The 22,478-nt window shown below is 48.4% G+C and overlaps 1 protein-coding gene across 1 annotated transcript; it reads right to left on the bottom strand.

Moving 5' to 3' along the window:
• Window positions 1–178: 178 nt before the first annotated feature.
• Window positions 179–20,849, bottom strand: ADA2 (adenosine deaminase 2). The gene is made up of 10 exons (XM_048931753.1): window positions 20,725–20,849; window positions 19,487–19,809; window positions 17,078–17,303; window positions 10,680–10,890; window positions 9,429–9,556; window positions 8,453–8,543; window positions 8,002–8,110; window positions 7,109–7,266; window positions 5,844–6,046; window positions 179–5,001 (listed from the first exon to the last, which is right to left on the bottom strand). The coding sequence occupies exons 2-10, from the start codon at window positions 19,794–19,796 to the stop codon at window positions 4,893–4,895; spliced, it is 1,545 nt and encodes a 514-aa protein (XP_048787710.1). The 5' UTR covers window positions 19,797–19,809; window positions 20,725–20,849; the 3' UTR covers window positions 179–4,892.
• Between the last annotated feature and the right edge of the window lie 1,629 nt (window positions 20,850–22,478).

Consider the following 22,478-nt stretch of genomic DNA (forward strand, 5'->3'; position numbering starts at 1 on the left):
CGCTTTGGCTGCCCAGAGCCTGCCCTGCCGGCTGCAGCAGGCCTTAGTCCGCTCATCCCTAAGCCGAATGCCGGCCTGTGACTTTCCCTTGGAGCTGAGGCTTTTGTCAGCGCTGCTATCCGGAGCTCTGGCTCTGCATGTTATACATGGCCCTGAGGATTCCTTCTAGGGGCGCATCTGTTGCCAGCTGTATCTCTAACACCCCCAGAGGCCGTCTCTGCCCCTCTCAGCCAGCCCACTGAGACTCTTTTTCCTCTCTTAGATGTTTCCCCGCCCCCCTCGCTTTCAAGGCAAGCACAGCAGTTGGTTGCCCACAGCCTCCTGCTTTGGTTTCTGTGTAAACCCTGCAGCTCTGTTTTCTCCGGGCTCTCAGCCCTGTCATCACCCCCTTACTGACCTTCTAACACCCTCCTTGGAAGCAGCCCACCTTCCCTCGCTTTTCTTCCTGCAGAGGCCCCAGTGGGTCGAGACAGCCCTTCCCCCGGCTTTATCTCCTCTCCCTCCCTGCTGCAGACTGCCTGTGGAATGATGGACAACCGAGAGGTTGAGAAAATACAGTAAAATGCCTTTCTTATCCCGTAATGACCTAGGGGGAGGACACGGCCTGATAAAAATGACAGGCCAGGAGAATTGAGAGCCAGACCCTTCACCTGCCTGTCCCTCAGCAGGCAGAAAATACTCGATCCACTTGCCATCATTGCAACTGCTGCAAACCTTTAAAGAAAGGAATTAAGCACTTAGCCAATTAAAGCTGCACGTTTCTGGCCAAGGAAATGTCCTTCTGCTGCTTTGAAAGAGACTAATTCAGCGATTTGCAGCAGAAAAACCTACCTCAGGCTGAGCAGCCCTGTGCTTTATGGCCAGATAGAAGGGTTTGCATAGCACCTGGCTTCTGTTTGGTCCCACTGCGGCAATGGAGGCTTGCATATAGCCCCACTGGCTTACTTGGGCCTACCTCTATTTTCAACCAACTGTTTTCCACTTCTCTGTTTTTGCTGGCTTAATTTTTGACAGCAACTTATAGTGCTGGATCAGCAGTTTCCTACTAGTGAGTGACCCGAAGGTAAACACCTCATTTACTGGAGTGCTCCAAAGGTGATGTGAGCTGCTGTGCCACAGAACAGCCATGGATTTGTGATGGTGTGCGGCTAACAAAGTTCTGTCCACTTCCCTTTTACACAAATCAAGCCTGAAGAGGCCACAGGGAGCAACTGGTGAGGGAGAGAGCAGGCATAAGGTTTGATATGTGCCTGTGACAGCTTGAGGTAGCCAGTACAGAAAAATCTCAGGATTTTCTGCTCTCCTTCCTTGCTCCTGAACCCATATGAACATGAAAGGGGGCTCCTTCTTCCCCATCAGCTCTAGCTTTGTGCAGTGCAGCCTCCTACCACTTTCACTGCTGCCTCCAGCCCTGTTCACTCCAGCGCCACCCATGTCTCAGGTTCTCTAGCTGGCCCTTTCTTCCCATGCTCACCTTTATTGGCACTGGGGAAAAGAGGCCATGGCTGTACCACACAGTTAGCTGATGCTCCAGGAAGCACTTGTCAACTTTGAAAGAAATGGGCTGGTCACAGAGTGTTTACCCTTCTTGTTTTCCTCTGTTAAAATCATGCTAGAAGTGGGTGAAATGACCTGCAGTAGTTCCTTTTACTTGCTGTGCTGTGGCCACTGCAGAGATGGTACAAGCTGTAATGGAAGGAGAGGTGAGACAGGCAGATCATGTCCGTCAGGTGATATTCCTTGGAAACCATGACCCAGAGCTGGATGCAGCTACTGTGTGGAGTGGGAAAGAGGGACTGGGAGGGCAACCCAGGCTCAGCTCCAAAATTCTAGCCCTGTGGGTCAGACTGCCCTTTGCACCATGCTGAGAGGGCATTTCAGTCTCACAATTGTACTCTTCTGAGTGACGTGGAACATCCCCCTTGTGCTGTACATTCCAGAAGAAAACTTTGCATAAAATACTGGTATCCTCAGCTCTGTTTTTGTTGGTTCATTTGTTAAAGAGAGAAGTACTGGGAATGGGTTTAAAGATTTAAATGAATACTGTGTTCAGAAGGAAATGTGCATGAGAGCATTGCATATGATGTACATTAAAAGTGATCAGGGATCTAAGTACTAATTGTACAGAAACAAACTGGCAGCAAAACACTTAAAATGTTGTTGTGAATGTTAAAAGCCAAGTCCCAGCCAAGCCCCACAGCCAAGTTTACCCTAAGCCTTGAAGCTGTCTTAAGTGGAATAGATTCCACTTTCTCAACTGCAGCGGTTCAGCCTTAATCCCTCCTTTTTGCACACCTGGAGCTGGAGAGGTGGGGATGCAGTCTAGATTTTTCTGTTAGGATCCTTCTCTGAAATAAGGCATGCTCTAAGAAAGAGTTGGTTGCCAGCTGCAAATCAGGGCAGCCCTCCTCCTGTCTAACCCTGCAGCTCTGAAAACACTTACAGCTCATCTTCCAAGGGGACTCCTGGGAAGGCCCCACATAGGCAATGCCCTGTTCAGAAAGAGGTACAAGGAAGGCTATACTCTGGAGTCAGAGGTTCAGTTCAGGTTCACATTTAAACACACCTGATTAGGATAGGAAAGTGTCTGCCATCTGACCAACCCTCAGATGGACACCTTCAGCAGCAGGAGATCACAAGTCAGAACGTAGGCCTGTATAGTCAAGGTTCACCTTTCTGAGGGCTTTGTCTGAAGACCACCTCAGACCTGCACAGTTTGAACTCCCCAGTGATTTCTATGCTGTAATCCCAAACAGTGTCACTCACTGGTGGCTCCTGGTTTCTGCTATTAGCTTCATTTGGTCAGCAGTGAGGCTTGCCCTGGAGGAAGAAACTCATAGAGAATAAATACTTCCTCCTTTCCCATACAGCAAAGGTTAAATTTTGAGGGGACTCAGAGGAACTTGGCTTTAGGTCAGTGGTGAGCAGACATCCTACCTGTTTGCAACAGCTTTCTTCAGCAGGATTAGACATTAGATATTTTCCCAGGCAGTAGTTGTTATGGGTGTGAAAGGAATGCCTGCATTGGGAACTTCAGACTGAGCTCTGCATGCTATACCCATGGAGGAGGAAAAGGAGGAAAGGTGCTTCTACAGTAACTCCTCTTCCAGTATAAAGTTCATCCCATGGATAGATGTGCAGTGAGGCCCACAGAAGGCTGAACAGCAAAGATTGGCTGTGGGGGACAAGAGGAAGGTGTGGGTCATGCGGGCAGATCTGGAGCTGAAGGCAGCTGGTTGGCAAGGCCCAGCAGAACCCAGCACAGAGCCCACCCGCTGCATGCGGTGTCTGACTGGCTTCTACTTCTGCTTTCAGTGGCTTGCCTCGCTGGCTTCTGCAACCCAGCTGCCTTCCATTTGCAGTGAATTTTTGTTGGTTTTGCCTTGGATTACTAGACAGAAGCATGTGGGCCTCTTAACGTTGAGCACGCAAGGGATATGTGGGCTGCACAGCTTGATCTGCTTCTGTAGTGAGTATATTTGTCTCCTGATAAGGTGTTTTAACCAAGGTTAGTGGAAATAAACAACGACCAGGCAGCTTGAGACAATTAGCAGGATTATTAGCTTAAAGGGAGCCAGTTTGCCCAAGCTGGTCAGATCAAGAAACAGCAGTCCACTCAATCTTGGGCTCTGAGGAGGAGGCACCTTTCAGAAGGAACATTTGTAAGATTTCCCTTGGCTGCTGTAAACTGGGGCAATTGTACTAATGCCAGAGAGATGCTGGTTGATCCTGGCTTGTTCCTTGTTCCGTGTACTCACAGATTTTGCTGGATTTATTTAGCATCCTGATGAAGTTTTTTTAATCTCCAAGAAACTAGTTCTTTCCATGATATTTTTGAGCTTGTTAAGTAAGGGAGTCCACTTGCCTAGGCACAATTTGCTGTGTAGCTGTTGTAATAACTTTTAGTGAAAATACTGGCAACTGCAAAAGTCCAAGTGAACCTATTGGATATGCACAGTATGAGATTGGTTCTCACCAAGGTGAATATCACCAAGGTGAATGGGCTGAATAAGGCAATGAAGGCCAGTAGTGATCATATATTTTGATCTTGATATCAAAAGGCACTTCCTATAAATTCAGAGCCTATGTTAATACCTTGAAGGGCAGGATGAGTGTTTAGTCAAACAGGATCTGGGAAGCCAGGGTGGGTTTTCTCAGATGAAAAGTGTTTAGCTTTCCTGTGACCAGAAAACAGGAAAGGATTCTGCAGGGAAGAGAAAGGAAAACAGCCATGGGCAAATGAGGCACCTCTTTTTGTCCTTCTGATCTCTGTGCAACCAAGCTTACACAATCTGGGAACATTTGTATGGTTCCATCTGCTTGTTTCCAGCCATGGTAGGTCCTGAAATAGCAGACATCAAACCTACGACTGGTACTTCAACCCAGCAGTGCTATTTTGGCAGCAGGCCCAGGGTTAAACATAACAAGAGTCATTTTCAGTCCTTGCTCTCCGAAGGTCAGTGGCCCAAGTGGCTGGATGTTTGTCTTAGCTGTTTCTGGACAAGGTCTGCATTTTGTAACAGTAAGGCAAAATTCAGGGATCCTCATGTTGGCAATGATCCACTGAGTCTAATTAGAAGGCAAGCTTTTTCTAAATAAGGATGTCAGGATTTGGTCATCGGCAACTTACAATTATTTTGACTATTTTGAGTGGCATGCTGTGCTGGTATTGTTACAGAGGCTCGCTGCTTCACCCCTGGCCCTTGACTTCTACAGGATAGCACAGCTCATTCCTAGCATTAAGCTCAGCTTAACCACATTGCCCATGGCTGGCTGAGACGTAGAGGTTCCTTCATCTGCTCAAGTCACATGGAAGAAGCAGGCTGCCTCCCAGCAACAAGGTTGGCTTTCTCTGGCTTGCCAAATGCCTTCCGAGACAGATCTCTTCCCTTCTAAAGCTCCATCAACGAGCTATCAGTGAGATCAGCCACAAATTGGTCCCATTTTTTCTGCCAGACCTCTCTGGCCTTGGCTTTCTCATCCAGTAGCATGGCACTGTATCTGCAAGGAGTTGAGAAGCCTGTATCAGACAGGAGTCAAGGAGGCAGCTATTCCAAGATCAGTGACCGCAATGAAAAGGCAGGAAGCAGCAACAGATTAACCCTTTGGGGACATACCCATACTGCTCAGTGAAACACTGTGTCCCAGCCATTTCAGCAGCTACTGAGCGCTGCACCGTGAGAACACACCTCAGCTCCACCTCCGTTAGCTGAGGGCTCACTGAGCAGCACCCAGTGCCTCATACAGGACAGACAGCTCTGCTGCTGCCCCTTGGAGTTGATCCAAATCAGTAGGAATGTTTGTTGTCTTCCTGGCCGTGCAGGGATTTGGGACTGGCGTGGGATTTGGCAAGCAGACAAAATTCTAGGAATGCGGAGAAAGGCCCTGCGCACCATAGTCAAACTATTTTGGGACATTCATAGCTGTCTGGGTAAACAGAAAAAGTGGTTAAATGCAGCCAAACTGCAAGCTGGTTAATTGTTTTCCTGTGTTTCCCCAGTGGCAAATGTCAGGACAAGTCAGATTCAAACAGAAATAGGCAAATGGTCCAAGGACATAATGCCTCTCCCCTACCCAGAACCAGACATTGGAGGAAACTTCGCAAAGGATGGAAAAAGAAAGAAAAACTTGAGACACTGGAACAGAGAAAAGCACTCAAGGGCACGGACAGGGGGTCCCTGTGTTCTCCTCCTGAAGGAGACATGCAAAGGAGGCTTTGGATAAACAGAAGCTTAGTTCATGTGGCAGAGGAGATTGCAACCAAAACCCAAATGAGATGGCTTTTCTGAGAGAAAACTGATGGTTTTTTTGCTATGCCTAGATGAGAGAGATGAGAAACTTACTTTATGGAGTTGAGCGCAAGTTGTTTTAAGGTCCTCAAGTCAGCATTCATCCCTCCAATGGCCATGAACAGCTCGTAGAAGTCATAGGAGACACCCTTTGCCCCAAAGATAGAGGGATCATCAGGGCTGACCACAACAGGGTGTCCTTCAGCCATTAGACTGGCTGCGGGATGGCTCCGCAAGTCAGACACCAACAGCAGCACCTTGGTGGGAAGACAGCACCATGTCAGGTTATGGTGTAGCCATGTTTACACCCATCACACTGGGTACCTGATGTAGCTGCTTAGGTAAGCAGGCAGACACTGGGGAGAAGCCTATAAGAAGGCTATTCAAAGCATATTAGGCATTGTGCTCTGAATTGCTGCTGGAGGAGCCTACTTTTCTCCACTGACTGCATGAGGAGATTGGTTTCTTAAATTAATCGCCTCAAGTCAAGGCTAGCAGTGTGAATAACATCTGTTTATTTAATATAACTTAAATGTGAGCATTTCAGGAGCAGTCTTTTGGTTACACTTTTTCCCTGACACTTACCCTGGGGCACCTGGAGTTGGTGTCAGGGTCCTCTCCCTCAAGGCCCACCAAAGCATCTCTCTGTTCTGAGCATCCATCCTGCTGTGCCCAGGGGACAATGTGCATCATGCTAATCATAGAATCATAGAATGGCCTGAGTTGAAAAGGACCATAATGATCATCTAGTTTCAACCCTTCTGCCAAGGGCAGAGTCACCAACCAGCAGACCAGGCTGCCCAGAGCCACATCCAGCCTGGCCTTGAATGTCTCCAGGGATGGGGCATCCACAACCTCCTTGGGCAACCTGTTCCAGTGCTCCACCACCCTCTGAGTGAAAAATAGTAATGTGTAGAAAAAGAGTTCGCCTGGCTATGAATTCTACCAAACCAAAGGGACTTCCAGTTGCTGTCTTGGCTTCTCACCTCCCAGCCCTCCTAGCTTTAATGAATTTTCCATTGTGTCTCTTTAGGCACTTCCCTGGCTCTGAGCCTCATCTCCACCAGAAGCACTGCCTTTCCAGGTTTCCCTGGATATGAATTTAAATGATTTTGAGCTAACTGGTGTCGCAAGCTGTATACTCATGCAGCACGCATCTATATAGCAGACTGTAGTGTAATGCAGTACAAAGGAAACTGAGCCAACCTGTGTACAACAAAATATCTGTCTGCCTCCAGTTCCAGTGAGTTGCACCTCACTGCTCTGGCAGATACCATTCCAATGACCCAGCCCTCAGACCTAAGCTTTTACCAACATACCTGGTTGGAGATGGGACAGACTTCTACAGGAATATCCCTCTTCAGAGACAAATTTTTGGCTATTGGGTGTTTGGTGAGTGCAAGTCCATGGCCAATCCGGCTGGTATTCAGTATCAGAGCATCCAGTACATTGTTGTCTACAGAGGTGCCCTGCCAGTCTGAACAGAGATAGGCAAGAATCACTGCAGTGCTACAAGGAAATGCATCTTCTCAAACTGCTAGATGGTTTTCTTAATGCATGCCTTGGTTGCAAGATGAGGGGATTGCTCATGCTCTGCGTTCCAACTTCACATTTTCAGTGAAATGGGAATTCAAATCTGCACATGGCACTGCTCAGCATCAAGAGAGCCACTCATCTCACCTGGCAGTAAATGTCCACAGTATTTCTCTTGCACCTAAGCTAATCGTGTTGGTCTCTGCTCACAGTCGAGGGAGATGGGTACTGATTTCTAGGGAATGACTGTATTAGGATGAGATGCAGTGCACCTTAACATTGTGGATGTGAAGGGAACCCAGGGCAACTAGTTGAGATTTAGATATTTTCACTGTAGATGTCAACATTTAAAAGTGCAATGCAGTAGTCAGACATAACTGTCATGCATAGTTTGGATAAATACTACCCATATTGACTGAACAATGTGTTGGGACCAGCAGCAGTAGTAGCTCTTGCAGAGTGATTACAAATTACACACAGGACAGAGATGCTGATCAACATGATGCCTACACAGGTATTGGAGGCCCCATGTAGGAATGCTACAGCCACAATCTGGTGTGGGAAGCACAGGGAAAACACAGCACATACCCCCACCAGCCAGGCTTGCTACTTCTCTCCTTTGTGAGACTTCACCTCCTACCTCTGTAAGCAGTAACAGGCCTTGAGTCCTCATGCTTACCTGTCTCTCCAGCATGGAAGAAGTAAGGCAGGTTGACCCCCCGGGAATATGGGATGGTCAGGACATCCTTAAACTCCCATAAAGAATGACCTTCATCCTCATTGCCAACCTGGGGAGCAGAAAGAAGAACAGTGTTTTTGAACATGCTCTGGAAGATGGTGGGCCCTACAGCAGGAAAGCACCGTGTGGTGCCAACTGCACCAGAAGTACTATGCTGTGCTCTGAGTGGGAGCTATGGGGCTGATTCTTTCAGGGTTTGGTTTTTTTGTTTTTTGGTCTTTTTGGTCAATTACTGCCATCAGTATCCTTAGCTAGAGGATTTTTGACTTGTTTACACTGATTTCAATACAGTGGCAGAGGATCTGGTTCTGGTATAGCACATGCCATACTTACACATAGTTACATTGCACCTCTAGGGGTTAACTCAAAGCCACAGAAGAAATTCAGTTACCAAGTCGAAGCCTGCCAGAGTATCTGGGAAGTGGGCTCTGAGTTCCATAGCGGTGATGATGGCTTCTTTAATCTGGGAAATATTCAGCATCCTAAAAAGCACAAGAGAGAGGGCAATGAGCAGGCTCACGTCCACAGGCCTGCCTTCTTTGGAGTTGTCTCAACTGTGAACTGGGACCCTCAGGGTTATTTCCAAAATGCAAAGTTGCTTCTGAATCTGACAGCCAGCTTCAGATCTCCTGAGTAACAGCAGTAGAAAATTGATATTCTGAAAGGAAACCTCTGAACAACCAGGAAATGCCTGGCTAGACAATTCTGTCACTTGAGGTGAGGCATGCCTGGCTAACACTCGCTGGCTTTTCTCTTACACCAAGAAAGGAACACTTCAGCATGGAGAAAAAAAGGATTTTATTGTTGTTGTTGTTGCCTTTCTACCATTCTACTGGGAGTTGGGACAGCAGCTTTATTTCAGTAGTTTTAAATCTAGCTTTCCCCCAGCCCTGCTGGACTTACACATCAAAGCATGTTTTCCAGAAGGGCTCTGTTCATATCCACACTGGCCAGAGACAAGCTGCTCTGAACTGGAAACTGCATCGTGCTGAGACAGAGTGAGTAAATGCCACTAAGTGATATGTTGTGTTTGCTCAGGATCACCTCACGTGACTTTGTGGCATCTGGCTGACTTGGAGAACAGCCTCGTGCCTGCCTGTGAGCAGCAGCACAAACACAGCGTATGTAGGCTGCCAGGGAACAGCACTCACAGGGTCCTCTGAGGACCTCTGCTGTGCCCTGTGCCCATACTCGGGCACTGCTGTCCCTGCTCAGCTCCACAGGGATGGCACGACTGTGTGAAAGCCTTCCCCTAGCTCAATCCTCTCATCCCCAGGGGAGACCCACAGGTGTGGCATTGCTCAATGACGGCAGCATTTCCAGCCCACCCCTGGAAAAGCCCTGCTTGGATAGCTCTCATTTTCTACCTGTGTGCTGTGAAGATAACTTTTGCTCCGAGGAAATCGGGATGCTCCTGCACAAACCGCCTGCTCACCTCCTGGTACGCTGCCACCGACCAGGACTTGTTGTGCCGAGTGCCGTCGAGCTCATACACCTGTGGGCCACGTGGCCAGCAGGAATCAGAGGGGTCGTTTTATTACAAGAAAAAAAGGACAGCCTTTCTCCCCAGTATGAGATACAAGAACCAAGCTTCCCCACACTCAGCCCTCCGTGCTGCTGCTTTGCATTGCCCACCACTGAGCCCGGTGCCCCATCACCTCCTGCCATCTCCTTGCCAACACCCAGGTGGCTGCAGATATCATAGCGACATTTCCACTGCCACTACTCACGGAAAGCTGAGACTTTGCACAGCCGAACTTGCAAATACTGCTGGGGGGCTTTTCTGCAGCGTTTGCTGTTTCACACTAAATCCCAGCTTTCATTTACTTTACTTCAGTGATCGCTCCTGGCAGGTTTTGTTGCAAGGCGAGCTCCTGCAGTGTGGGTGCCATTGCCCCAGCATGGATGAGAGCCCCAGGCATACAGCTGCCTTGCTCTCCCCCTCGCACTCTGCTTAAAGAGCTGGATGGAATATGTGTCTGGGAAATGGAAATAGCCACTGAGCTGGGGGATCTGCTGCAGCCACGGTGGGCTCAGGGTACTGGGAAGGTGTCAGACAACATGGGACTGCTGGATGGTGCTCAGGAGGAAGTCTGACATGTCACCAGCAGACTTCAGCACTAGCAACAATGCAAGGAGCATCTCCTACCCAGAATTTTAGGTTGTCTGCAGAGTAAAGCTACATTTTGCAGTTGGTGCAGTATCCTGCTCAGATAAGTCATTCTGAAATAAGCCATAAATTTAAAACAATGCAGCTGTTCCAGAATAAGTTTCTGCTGCAGGTGGGAAGGTATTCCAGAACAGGTGATTCTGGCACAGACTAAGCATCTTCCAAACCAGCAAGATCAGACACAGCTCCAGTCAGATGGTACAAGGCAGTTTGTACTGTTGCCACAATCGGTATCTTCCTTAACCATTAAGAACAAAGTGTCTCTCGTCTCCAAGCCCTCAAGCATGCAAATCTCCTGCAAAGACCTTTGAATATGATAAAGCTCTTCCAGCGTCCTGACAAGGCCAGGTATGCAAACATCCAAGAACTAAATTCAAGCTAGGGCTTGAGAAAAGTTTTGAAGAAATAAAAACTTAAAGGAATATTAGAGAAGCCAAAAAATACATACCGCAGGCAGGATAGCTCTTATCTCAACATACTGTATGTTATCCTCATAAAGCTCCAGCAGCCCCTGGTAGAAATAGGCCTTGAACACAGGTGCATAGCAGATAAGTCCAGAAGCGATGAGAAAGACTTCTTCAAACCTTTTCCAAATGAAAGCCTGGGAAGGGTAGGCCAGCTCCGGGGCATCCGTCACCAGGGTCAAGTTTCTCAGCAAGCTGCAGAAAAGGGGAAAGGGAAGAGGAAGAATCAGGAGAGGGGGGAAGTCAGCTGGCTTTCAGCCTGCAAAAAGAGGGATGTGTTCATAGAGGAGGACCAAGGGAAGAAGCAAAGCAGCTCCTGCTGCAGCAGAGGCCCAATTCCTAATCTGAAGACTGAGAATACCGCAAGGCATATAGGTCTAGCAACTGATACAACTAGGAGACAGTCGGATCTTTTTTGTTTTTTTTTCCAGCTGTTTTAACTCTTCTGATGGCTGATACAGATGATATCTCTACCTTGTGACAGATAAAAATTCATGCACTACGTGTTAAGCTGAGTAACACTTGACGTTCAAAGTACCCATCATTTTGAGGGAATATCCAGAAAGAAGCAAGGCCAGCAGGTCAGGGAGGTGATCCTGCCCCTCTGCTCTGCATTGCTGAGGCCTTGTCCAAAATACTGCATCCAGATGTGGAGTCTTCAGTACAGGAGAGATGTGGACCTGTTGGAGCGCATCTAGAGGGACACAAAAATGATCCCAGGGATGGAATACCTCTTCTATGAGGACAGGCTGAAAGCTGGGGCTGTTCAGCATGGAGGAGGCTCCAGGGAGATGTAAGAGCAGCCTTTCAGTATCTAAAGGGGGCTGGAAGAAAGAAAGGGACAGGCTCTAGGAGAGCCTGTTCTGATAGGACAAAGGGAAATAGTTTCAAACTAAAGGAGGAGAGATTTAGATTGGATACAAGGAAAAAGTTTTTTACAGTAAGGACAGTGAAGCACTGGAGCAGGTTGCCCAGAGAGGTGGTGGGTGCCCCATCCCTGCAGACACCCAAGATCAGGCTGGAGGGGGCTCTGAGCAACCTGATCTACCTGTGGGTGTCCCTGTTCACTGCAGGGGTTGGACCAGATGGCCTTTAGGGGTCCCTTCCAACTCAAATAACTCCATAGTTCTACGATTCAACGATTCTATGATTTTATTATCTTGGTGTAACGAGACTTAGAAAAGCAAGCATAATGTTTTTTATATCCTAAGAATTGCACTCTGTCACCCAGGACTATTCTTAATCTCAAAGTAGGCTAATGTGTTACTCCCACAGACCATATATTCTCCCAGGCATCTTAAATGTATGTCAAGTATTTTGACACCTTTCTATCAGTTCACTGGGCAGTTTCCTGGAGATGCCAACACCACCATTATTGTGACTTCTAGCCTGTAACTTTCCCCAGTACTTTCTTCTTATCAAAATGTGCCAGATTTTATGGGCAGAGAGGAAATGTTTGAGAACCAGAAATCTTCCTCCTCTCCACTGAAACAAACCTGGCATCCCTTGACAGCAGTTACTGTTTTTTAATAACGTTTGGTGTTTGAAGTCTCCTTCCCACAAACATGATCTGGACCAGACCCATAAACTAAGACATGGGACATCCTTTTTCATCCCTCCATCCCAACCTTACAATGAAGCCGACGTCTCAGCAGCTGCCTGCTGGCTGCCTCTCCCCTCCCTCAGGGCCCTATTCCTGCAGCTGCAGTTCCATTTCTTCTTCACTCAGCTAATTTCTTTGCTGGGAACTATTTCAGAAACGTAATTGTACATAAGAAAAGATATTTGGATCACACTGAGGAAGAGCTTTGAAATGCCAGCCAGTCAAAAAATTCAGAGAACCTTCAGCTTTGCCCTCCTATGCGTTAGAGTGGCATCTCTACTGCACTATCACACAAGCCTGACATCATCCCCAGACAAGTCCAGCAAGCAATATGACTTGGCAGAGAAGCTCTGCCACACCCAGGGAGGCACAGGGGTGATGCTCTGTGATGCTATGGCATTGCAGCTCAGGGAAGGACGCTGGAGCATCACCCCAGAACTGGGGCATCTGTAAGGTGCTCACCTATCGTTGGCTACCAGTGAGGGGGTGTGCTTGAGGAGGTGCAGCCAGGCACCTTGGCAAGCCTCTGGGAAAACAGATGTGGCAGTGCTCCCTGCTGTCATCACCCCAGCCCTGGCCAAAGGCAGCTCCCCACCACCTCATGCCCTGCTTTAAACTCAAGTTGTATGGACTCAAGGTTGTTTACCCAGCCTTGGGCTATAAATCCTCACACCGCCCTGCTCCTAAAAGCACATCAATCAAGTAACGTTTTTTTTATAATCCCCTTTCCTTTGAGACCGATTATTGATCCCTATAACTGTTGAAGATTTATGGTGCAGTGCTGACCCAGCCTTGATAACCCGATAATCTCCTAAGGGTTTGGGCTGATAATTTTTCGCCATGAGGAGATCATGCAGATGAAGCAAAGCTTCATAAAGACACTTTTGCTTGTTTTCCAGAATGGACCCCAGCCAGTGATCAGGTGCAGACTACAAATAGCCTTCCATGTCATGTCATATAGGCAGTGAACGATGCTATTGCAATGCGTATGCCCAAAGGGGCACAACAAAAACAATCAGCTCAGGATTATTCATTTTCGACCATGTTTTTGCTTTTCTCTTTTCTTGCTATTTTTTTAACTGTTTTGCATTTTTGAACTATATAGTGCAGAAGTGAATGGTGTGTTGTCTTGTTTTTAAAGAGCATCTTTTTCCTGCTTCTGTTTCTCTCCTCCATGGGTAATTATATCTCGCTCCTCGCCATAGTATCTGAATGTCTTCCAGTGGTGCATTAAATAGAGTGGCTAACATCTGTCACATGTGGCTCATTCGCTTTCTGTCTCTCTCTCTTCCCCTCTTTCCTCCCCAAGGGGAGACTTGTACAGAGAGTGGAGTGCTTTGTTTCTCTGGTGGGGTTTTGTGTACACTTTTTGTGTGTGTCTACTGCCCTATTTTCCTTGAGATAAGGCAGTGGAGGGCACAGAGGGGAGGTGATGGAGGTCTGCTGGCGCCCAGGGGATTCTCCCGCAGCTCGAGCCGCGTGTCAGCTTGCTTGCAGATGACTTCATCCTTGTGACAGGGAGCTGTGCCTGGGGGCATGGCCCCCACCCTCGGGCAGGGGGAGGTTCACAAATATCTGGCATATCAGCGCCGCTTCCCTTAAATATCTGGGGGCATGCCCATTGTCAGCCCTCACTTTAGAGATTGTGGTGATTGTGTTGCTTTTTGAGGGGGAAAAATGCCATTCTCATATATCATAATTGATTGACAAGTAAATAAGTGAGGATTCTTTTAAATCTCAAAGCAAAATTTCCTGCCTTTCTCTGTCTCCTAACCTGTGGTGTCTTGACTCTCCCAGCAGCATCATTTTGGAAGCTAACCCCAGTAACAGGATATTCTCCGGTCTTGGCCCATAAGACTTGCGATTTGGATGTGAATGACAAAACCTTCTTTTGAGGCAAGCAAACAGAAAGACTTACTTCCAATACACATATAAATGTATATGTATATGTGGATATATATCTGTAAATGTACACAAAAAAAACATACAGCAGAAATGTTGTGTGGCTTCCTCCCACCCTCTTGCCTTCCTGGCCAGGAATGTGGGAAGGTAAGAGAGGTGCAGTGCAGGCTTTTGGGAAACATTTTCCCTGTTCCTTCACATTTGCTGATCCACGCTATCCTGTAGGAGAACCCTTTCCCAACTGCCATGCTCACTTGATAGCTCCTTGAAAGCACCCAACTATCCATCCGTTCCTCCCTGCAACATCTGCTTTCCCTCAGCTTGTCAGTGCTCAAGGGCAAAGAGAAGCGCAGGAAGAGAGGTAGCCTGGGATGCACATGTTCGAGAGGCTGGGAGGATTTCCAGGAACTGAGAAGCAGAACAGACTGGGGCCAATTCCTGGCTAGAGACCTATTTTCAGGCAGCCAAATGCATTCCTAACCCTCAGACTAGTACCCAGGGATAAGATCAAAATAAGAGGGGACGTGCCTCAGTGTGGCTGTTGTTCCGGTGTTTGCGCATTATGTGCAGTAACTCTGTTGCAATTTTGCAAGAAATAAAGACCAGTACAAGTCTGAGCACCCAGGACGTAGGGGATCCATGTTCGTATTTGGCTGCAGCACATATTTACTGAGGAAAATCACTTCACTGGTCTTTGCCTTGGTTTCCCCTTCTGCCCTTTGTGAGACTTTTGCAGTAGAGAATGCCACAGTCAAAAGCCTCTGCCAGGAGGAGGCATCAAGCTACATAAATCCAACTAAATCCCAAATACAACTTATGGGTTGATCTACACAAGGGCCTGAGATACCCAGAGCAATTGCTTGTGGTTAAAAAAGTGGAGCTGTTTTGACATCTAATCTCTTGCACATTATTTATGAGTCTCCTGGTGGGGCTGAAGAGTGCTGGTCCCATGGTCTTTCCTCATTACTCCCAGAAGAAACTGAAGGAATGAGTAACAGGTTTTCTCTTTGGAAGATGTGAATAAGTGACTTCTCACTTGATCTTATTTTGTCCACCATGAGTCAGGACAGTAGAGCCTTAGGATGTGGAAGGTTGGGAGTCCTAAGCCCAGCACTACCTTCTCCTTCCATTCTGGAAGTGTCAAGACCTATGTAGGACAGGAGCTGACCTGACAGCTCCCCAGCCTCCAGCCTGACCTCCTTCCCATGCTGCAGCATGGAGTCCTACGGCTTCCATACAGAGGGTATGGACCTAGGAGGTCCTGATTTAGAAGCACATGTGCACATACGTTCAAAACCATGAAGTTTCACTCAGGAAGCGCCATAATTACGGTCACCTATGTCACCTTCATCTATCTTCCCCTTGTGTGCCAGCTCCACAATACTGTCTTCAATTACACTGAACCACACACTGTTTTTCCACGGAACCCAGCAGACTCATGGAGCCCAGCAGACAGTAGTGCTCCTTGACCATCTCACAACTTAGTGTTTCTTTTTGTCCTCATCACTCAGTGTCTGCCTTCATGCATTATTTAGTGCATGGTATCCAGCCTCCAGACACAATGTAGAACCACACGCTCCCCTTGGCCTTTCAGCAGGGCTCTGTCACAAGATGAACAGACCCATGGGAAAATCAGGCTTGGTCTTCTTGGTACCATGCCTGGAGGGTGAGCCAGGCCATTCGCACCCACCTGTAAGTCATTAAATGTGAGGTGACTGCGGGGCACTCTGCTCACACCTGGTCCTGATAAAAGGATGACAGCAGGGAGGGAGCTCTTGCAGAATGGTGAGTGATGCCTGGAGGAGTGGGCTGGGCTGTGAGCTCCCAGATGGCTATGGGAGACCTGACCTGGAGGAGAGAGTTCTGCTAGCAGATGGTGTGCTACCAGGCACAGAACCCATGTGTAGGGCTCATTGGTTCAACCAGTGCCCTGGCTGAGACCTAACCCCTTTTGTGGGGGCAGGTGGCTTGCCTCTGTGCCTGAGATCCCTCTTGAGGATCTTAAGACTGATTATCTCAGTTGTCTGCTCTCCTCATGGTTACTTTAGTGAGTGAGGTGGGGTCCTTCCCCATGGAACCCTGTTCCCTGCTGGAAGCACATCCAGCAGGTGCTGGCGGAGGTTGGGGCAGGTTACATGAAGCAACTTAAACCACTGACTTCAATCTGTCTGTACAACAGACCAAAGTAGAGGTGCAACAGAGAACTTCAAAGTTAGTAGCCTCTAATTTTAGTGTACTTAGAATCATAGAATCATTAAGGTTGGAAAAGATCTCTAAGATCATCAAGTCCAACTGTTGACCCATCATCACTATGCTCACTAACCACATCCCTCAACACCAAATCCACATATTTCTTGAACACGTCCAGGGATGGTGATCCCACTACGTCCTTGGACAGCCTGTCCCTGTGCTTCACTCCTCTTTCTGAGAATCAGTTTTTCCTAATATCCAACCTGAACCTCCACTGAAGCAACTTGAGGCCATTACCTCTCATCCTCTTGCTGTTAACTGTGAGAAGAGGTCAACACCTACCTCACTACAACCTCCTTTTAGGGAGGTGTAGAGAGCCATAAGGTTTCCTCTGAGCCTCCTCCAAACTGAACAATCCCTCTTCCTTCAGCTGTTCCTTGTAAAACTTGTGCTTTAGACCCTTCACCAGATTCATTGCCCTTCTTTGGACACGCTCCAGGGCTTCAATGTCTTTCTTGTTGCATTACTTAATGCCTCAAGTTCTTTGCCGTTTGCTTGTTATGTACACAGAACTTGAAATATAGTCCCCTGCTTTCAGGGCAACAACTAAATGGGGAAACTGGTCCAGAACAATGCTGCTGGCCATGCAATGGCACCATGAAGCACTCACACCTCCTGCTTGCTCACCTGTTGTCGAACTCAGTCACATTGCGCAGCTGTTTTCGGTAAGTCTCCAGCAAAACCCACTGGGAACACTGGGCTGGCACTGGATGAGGAGGGTGAGGCTTGGAAAAGTGAAACCGAACAGTGCCCGTGTGGGTGAAGCAGATGTAGCAGTCAGGGAGATAGGTAGCATTGTACACCAGCCAGTCCACGCTCAGCATGGCATAGTCGTGCAGGTGTAGGACAGCACCTGGGGAGAGGGAAAGCAAGCCAAATGAGATGATGTTCTGGGAGCAGAGGAAAGGAGGCTTAACATCATGAGAGCTTGAGTTTGCCCATTAGATATGCAGGGGGAGCAAAAGGGAGCTGAGCTTCCCCACTGTGGCAGAAAGTGTTCTTTCAGGCTGTCTTTGAGAGATGGCTTGGGCTCTTCTGACTGAAAGAGGAGTTCTTGCAGTAGTCAGCAGTTCACAGAGCATGCTAGACAAGAGACAGGCCTGGAGAAAACCTCTGTATCTCAGCTTTGTGACTCCCAGCCTCAATCCTTGCATCTAGTCTGCATCTCTTCCTTCATCTCTATGGAACTCTGGCATGCATCAAAATCATAGACAGTGACACCATGGGGAACTGCCATCAGATGCACTTCCCTTATCAAATAACTGCTTGCTTGTGTTGTGCACCTGCTGCTGGCCAGTACCATGGGCTTTTGGCATGCTCTGCTACTGTGCAGCATGTTGGCAACTGCCAGTCTTCCTGGCACAGGAGGCTTCTGCATGCTCACCTTCCACAGCTCATCCATTTATTTTGGTGACATCTCTTTTTGCAGAGACTTCTTATGCTTGAAATAAACTTCCTCTTTGTAAAGGGAAAGAATTTAAAGCTGAAGTCTTACAGACACATGCTCTATTAGTCTAGGGGAGATGTTATCGTCTAAATAGCTTTGATGCCCTAAGGAGTAAAAGGCGAACATGAGTAGCAGGAACAAAGGCCAATATGCATGTGACATTGGACAAACTGAAATGTCAAGACTGTAAGCTGTAGTAAACTGATTATAATATATAGATAGCCTCTATAATCCCTCATTGTAAAGGGTCTGAAAGCTAAGATGCTGAGCATCTGCAGCTACTGCTCTCATCAGAGCAACAGAACGTGTGCCACAGCTGTCTAGATCCTCCTGCCTCTTACAGTGCTGCACTTTTTCCTGTGTTAAGAACAAAAGAAATGACAATAGTGCTTGAAACAACAGTAATTCCTAGGGGTTCTGATCAAGGCTGAGGTCCACTCAGGCAAGGCACTCATTACAAGGATGTGACTTTGAGCCTAAAACCCACAGCTCCTGCAAAGATTGAGAACATATTTTACTATATCATAGGTTGAAAGGTGTTAGATTTTTGTTTTGATTCTCCCTTTGTCTCAAAGATTGACTCCACTTGAGGCAAAAAGAGGAACACTTTTTTATTCCTTGCTTCTCAATTCAGCAATGAAGAAAAGGCAACTCTGGCATCCCAATCTCTTGCAGCAACTGCTCAGGATGCTGCAAGCCAAGGAGCCTCATCTGACACAGGACAGTGGGAGGGAGACACTGGGTGGTGAGCAGACAGCTCTTATCCATGCACCAGTGTCACCGCCTGACAAATGAAAAGCAAATCTGACTGCCAAGTCCTTCCAAGTGATTCACCAACCTGTTTTCAAGCAGCCAGATAGGCAAGGCCACGGAATGCTAAATCTAAAAAGGGGCATTCTGGAATGGTGAACATTCTCACAGCTGTAGAGGTAGGGGCAACTTTCATTGCAACTGTCTCTTATCTTTAGTTAAAGAAGGCACCTTGTTCAATGCTTCCTTACTGAACGAGAGCTCTCCTGCAAAGGGAGAAAGCAGCCAGCTAGGAGTCAAGGTCTTTCTCCAGCAATTACTGTGATCTCTCCACTGAACTGTCTGCAGCTCAGAGAAGTGGAGACATTGGGCTTGCTGCTGCCCAGCATCAGTGGTTTATGTTTCCACTTGGCTGCAATATCTTCTCCCCCTTTTCAGTGTAACCCAGAGTACTGAGCATGTTTGATTGGTAGCAAGTCTATTGTGTCTGTGTGGATAAAGGACCATGTTGAACATGGATGTCTGTGATGTCTTCATCTTAACTTCCTCTGCCCTTTCCTTGCCTTTGAAAGGCTGAAATATCCATATTGCAAGTTATTGGTGAATGCTACAATTGCTGGAAATGAGCATTCATGCAATCTAGCCACCTCTTCCTCTCCCCTGCCCCCAGCTGAGAGGCAGGGCTCTTCACACCAGCCTGCCAGCACTATTCCCAGCACTGGGAAGCCCATCTGTGATTAAAGCTCTGCTACATCCCACGCTCTTTCCCAGCTCTGGCACAGAGAGCAAAAGGCAAGAAAAGGATGAGTACGATGAGCAATTGTTAAGCCCAAGCCTACCTTTTGGCATGCGCTTCAGGATGCTGAACACTGCACTCTGTTCAATGAGGCTTTTTGCCCGAAAGAAGTGCATGCTAGGAGGGAACTGCCCCGTGTTCAAGGCTGCTGCGACCTCTTTCTTCTTGAGGCTGATGAGCTTCGTGCTGAGCTGCTGCTCCTGGGTGCTCAGCACCAAATTGCCACCTGTCAGTCTGGCTTTCTCCTCCTGCATGAGGGAGTCTCGGTCCTCCCAGAGCGGGGTGGGAAGGCAGAGCGAAGCCAAGCTGAGAAGGCACGCCAGCCTTATGCCTTGCCCAGATGGAGGCTTCATCTTGGAGCTGCACCTGGTGCACAAGGAGAAGTCAATGTGTTAGCACAAGGCAGAGGCAACATCTTAGCAGCAACCCACTGAGACATGAAACTGCTGGTCCATCCTGCAGGAGAAGTGAGTTAATTGGAAGCTTAGTGCTGGGGGAGCATCTGATAGTGATGTCCCCTATGTACAGGAGCTGCATTCACGTTTCCCAGCAATGCTGCTTGCGTGTGGCAAGACGGTGTTCAGAGTGGAGAGGAGAGGCTACTCTGGGATCAGGCAGCACATCACACAGACCTGTGATGCTGGGAAGGCCCAGACCTGGAGCTAGGTGTTGGTAAGGCTGGGATGCTGGCTGGTAAACTGTGCAGAACCCCTCAGAACAAGGGGTGCTGGGGACTGCATGCCCAAGGGACTTCTGTGATCACACAGGGTGCACCAAATCACAGAGCTGACTGGATGCTAGCTCCGTGCAGCTGGGGGAAAGCCTCACTGCACCCTTATTGGAGGGAATAATTTACAGGTGAAAACCCCACTGTAGCCCAAGAGGCACAGCCCTTCCTTGCAATCTTCAAGGAAAGAGAATGGGAGGGAGCCCACGGAAGCAGCAAGAGATCACAGGCAACAGGCACATGTGAACTCGGAGAACTCTGCCCTTCCCAAAAAAGCTCAGCTGCAACATAATCCGTCAGCGCCAGGCGCCGGTGACCCTCTGCACCCATCCCTCCACACCAAAGCAGGCTGGGGGAGGGCTGAGTATTTCGGAGCAGATCTGTGTGCGTCCCGCATTACCTCCCTGCACACACACACACGGGGCCCTGTGTCTCCTCCAGCCCTGCTCCCGCTGGGGTTCCTCAGCCCCACGAGCAGCCGCACCATGGGCCTGGCTCTGAACCAGAGCAGGAGCCATCCCCAGAGTCACCACCTCATCCCTGGCTCGACTCACGCAGGGCAGCTCTCCACTCCTCACACCCTGCAGTGGGGTTATCGTCTCTCTGGCGAGCCGGCGGGGCCCAGACAAGCAGCGGGCTGTGTCCTGGAGAGTTGCCGCATGCACAGTTCCTCTTCCTGTGTGCAGTCTCAGCTCACTCAGCTTTTATTTATCCGCGCCCCACCCGCTGTGTCCCTGTGCTTCATGAATATATAAAGAGGAGGAGGAGGAGGCGGAGGTCAGCGGAAAGCGGGGCGCAGGCGGGAGGCAGACAGAGCACCGCGCGTTAATGCCAGCACTGCAATTAACAGTGCTTTTCTCTTTTTTTAATCAGAGAAAAAAAGAAAAAAAAAAGGAAGAAAAAAATACAGGCATTTGTAAAGGTGCCTCTGAATGCTTTTGCTTGCTCCCTGCCAGCTGCACAGAACAGGCTGGCCCCAGCCCAACGCCGGGGCTGTGTTTGGGATGCCGCCGAGCAGAGGGGTGCACGTGCTGATGTTTCTGAAACATCACAGCAAGCATTGGGGTTTCACCATTTTATTTTGGTCGGGATGCACTGAGCTTTAAAGTTATTCAAAACAGATGCTACATAAACAGCTTCCAGGGGAGAACAAAGCCCGCTCGGTTTAATTTAATCCAAATTTTAACTACTTTAATTTTTTTTAATAATAAAAGACCTTGTAAGTTGAGAGCTATTGAAAACAACCCGCAACAATCACAGAGACCGCTTCCAAGGCACAGAAAGTCAGATCTGGCCAATAACGTGTGCGATTTCACCAGCTGGCATCGTTGCAAGCAGATGGAGCTGTGGGATGGGCAGCCCCCCCAGTGGCCACCCCAGCGTTGCTTCTTCCTACCCACTCACCCTGTGCGTGTCACCAACATCAGTTAAAAAAGCTTTGCCCACTTCCATCCATGCAGTCAGCTTCAGTGAGCTTGGGGCAGCCCTGCACAGGATGGGGTGTTTATGGAGGTTGCTCTCCCTGGGAGGCCAGAGGAGCTGCAGGACCATGCGGTGCTCTGTGGCGGCCATCAGATGGTTTAGGAAGCCCAAGGTGGTAGATAGAAGGAGTGGAGAGGAACAACTCTGTGGGGATGAGTGTTCTGCCTATAAATACCTTAAGGGAACAATATGAAGGAAGGAAGGGAATTGCTTGAATTATCTCAAAGCAGTAAAGCTTGAGTTTGGGACCATAAAACCAAACCAGGCTAGGTTGGAAAGCTGTCTTTCTGTGGGAAAGCAGGCACTGGAAACACATTGCAGAGGAAGCTGCAGCGGTGAAACACAGAGGCAACTGCCTTCCGATGGGGTGCAGTGGACAGTGGGATGCCCTGCAGCAGGACCACAGTCCCATGGTGCAGCAGCACAAGCTGCAGACAGGCAGCCCCCCGTGCCCAGCTGCACAGTGGGTAGTGGGGCTTTAAATAGCCAGGGGCCACTGCACAGTTCTTGTGGCAAGTTCCCCATGGCTCAGTTTCAGTTCCATACACCAAACTTTCTATTTTCAACTTTTCACACCTCTTTGATATGACTGATGCTCTCTCCTTCACCAGATCCTAGGAAAGCTGGAACAGGCCATAGGACAGCTCCTGCTCCCAGCACACAGATTCCAGCTATGTAGAGTGCTAGGTGTTCTAAATTAGTATTAAGAATAGACCATGCCAAGATGTTTGGGAACATTAAAGCTTCCCCACTGGCCTGCTAAATGACTTCAGCTTTGGTCTGGCTAGGCACAGGTTGGTTTTTGTGCGAGTTTTTGCCTTTTTTT

This window comes from Lagopus muta, chromosome 1 (assembly GCF_023343835.1).
Source record: "Lagopus muta isolate bLagMut1 chromosome 1, bLagMut1 primary, whole genome shotgun sequence".
Classification (NCBI taxonomy): domain Eukaryota; kingdom Metazoa; phylum Chordata; class Aves; order Galliformes; family Phasianidae; genus Lagopus; species Lagopus muta.

What these genes read in the sequence shown, in the direction of transcription:
- ADA2 (XM_048931753.1), bottom strand. Translation starts at nt 19,796, where the DNA reads ATGAAGCCTCCATCTGGGCAAGGCATAAGGCTGGCGTGCCTTCTCAGC. An exon ending in TAAGAGCTATCCTGCCTGCG is followed by an intron (nt 9,557 to 10,679) that starts GTATGTATTTTT and finishes CGTGGCCCACAG; the next exon opens with GTGTATGAGCTCGACGGCAC. An exon ending in GTTATCTTCACAGCACACAG is followed by an intron (nt 8,544 to 9,428) that starts GTAGAAAATGAG and finishes TGTGCTTTTTAG; the next exon opens with GATGCTGAATATTTCCCAGA.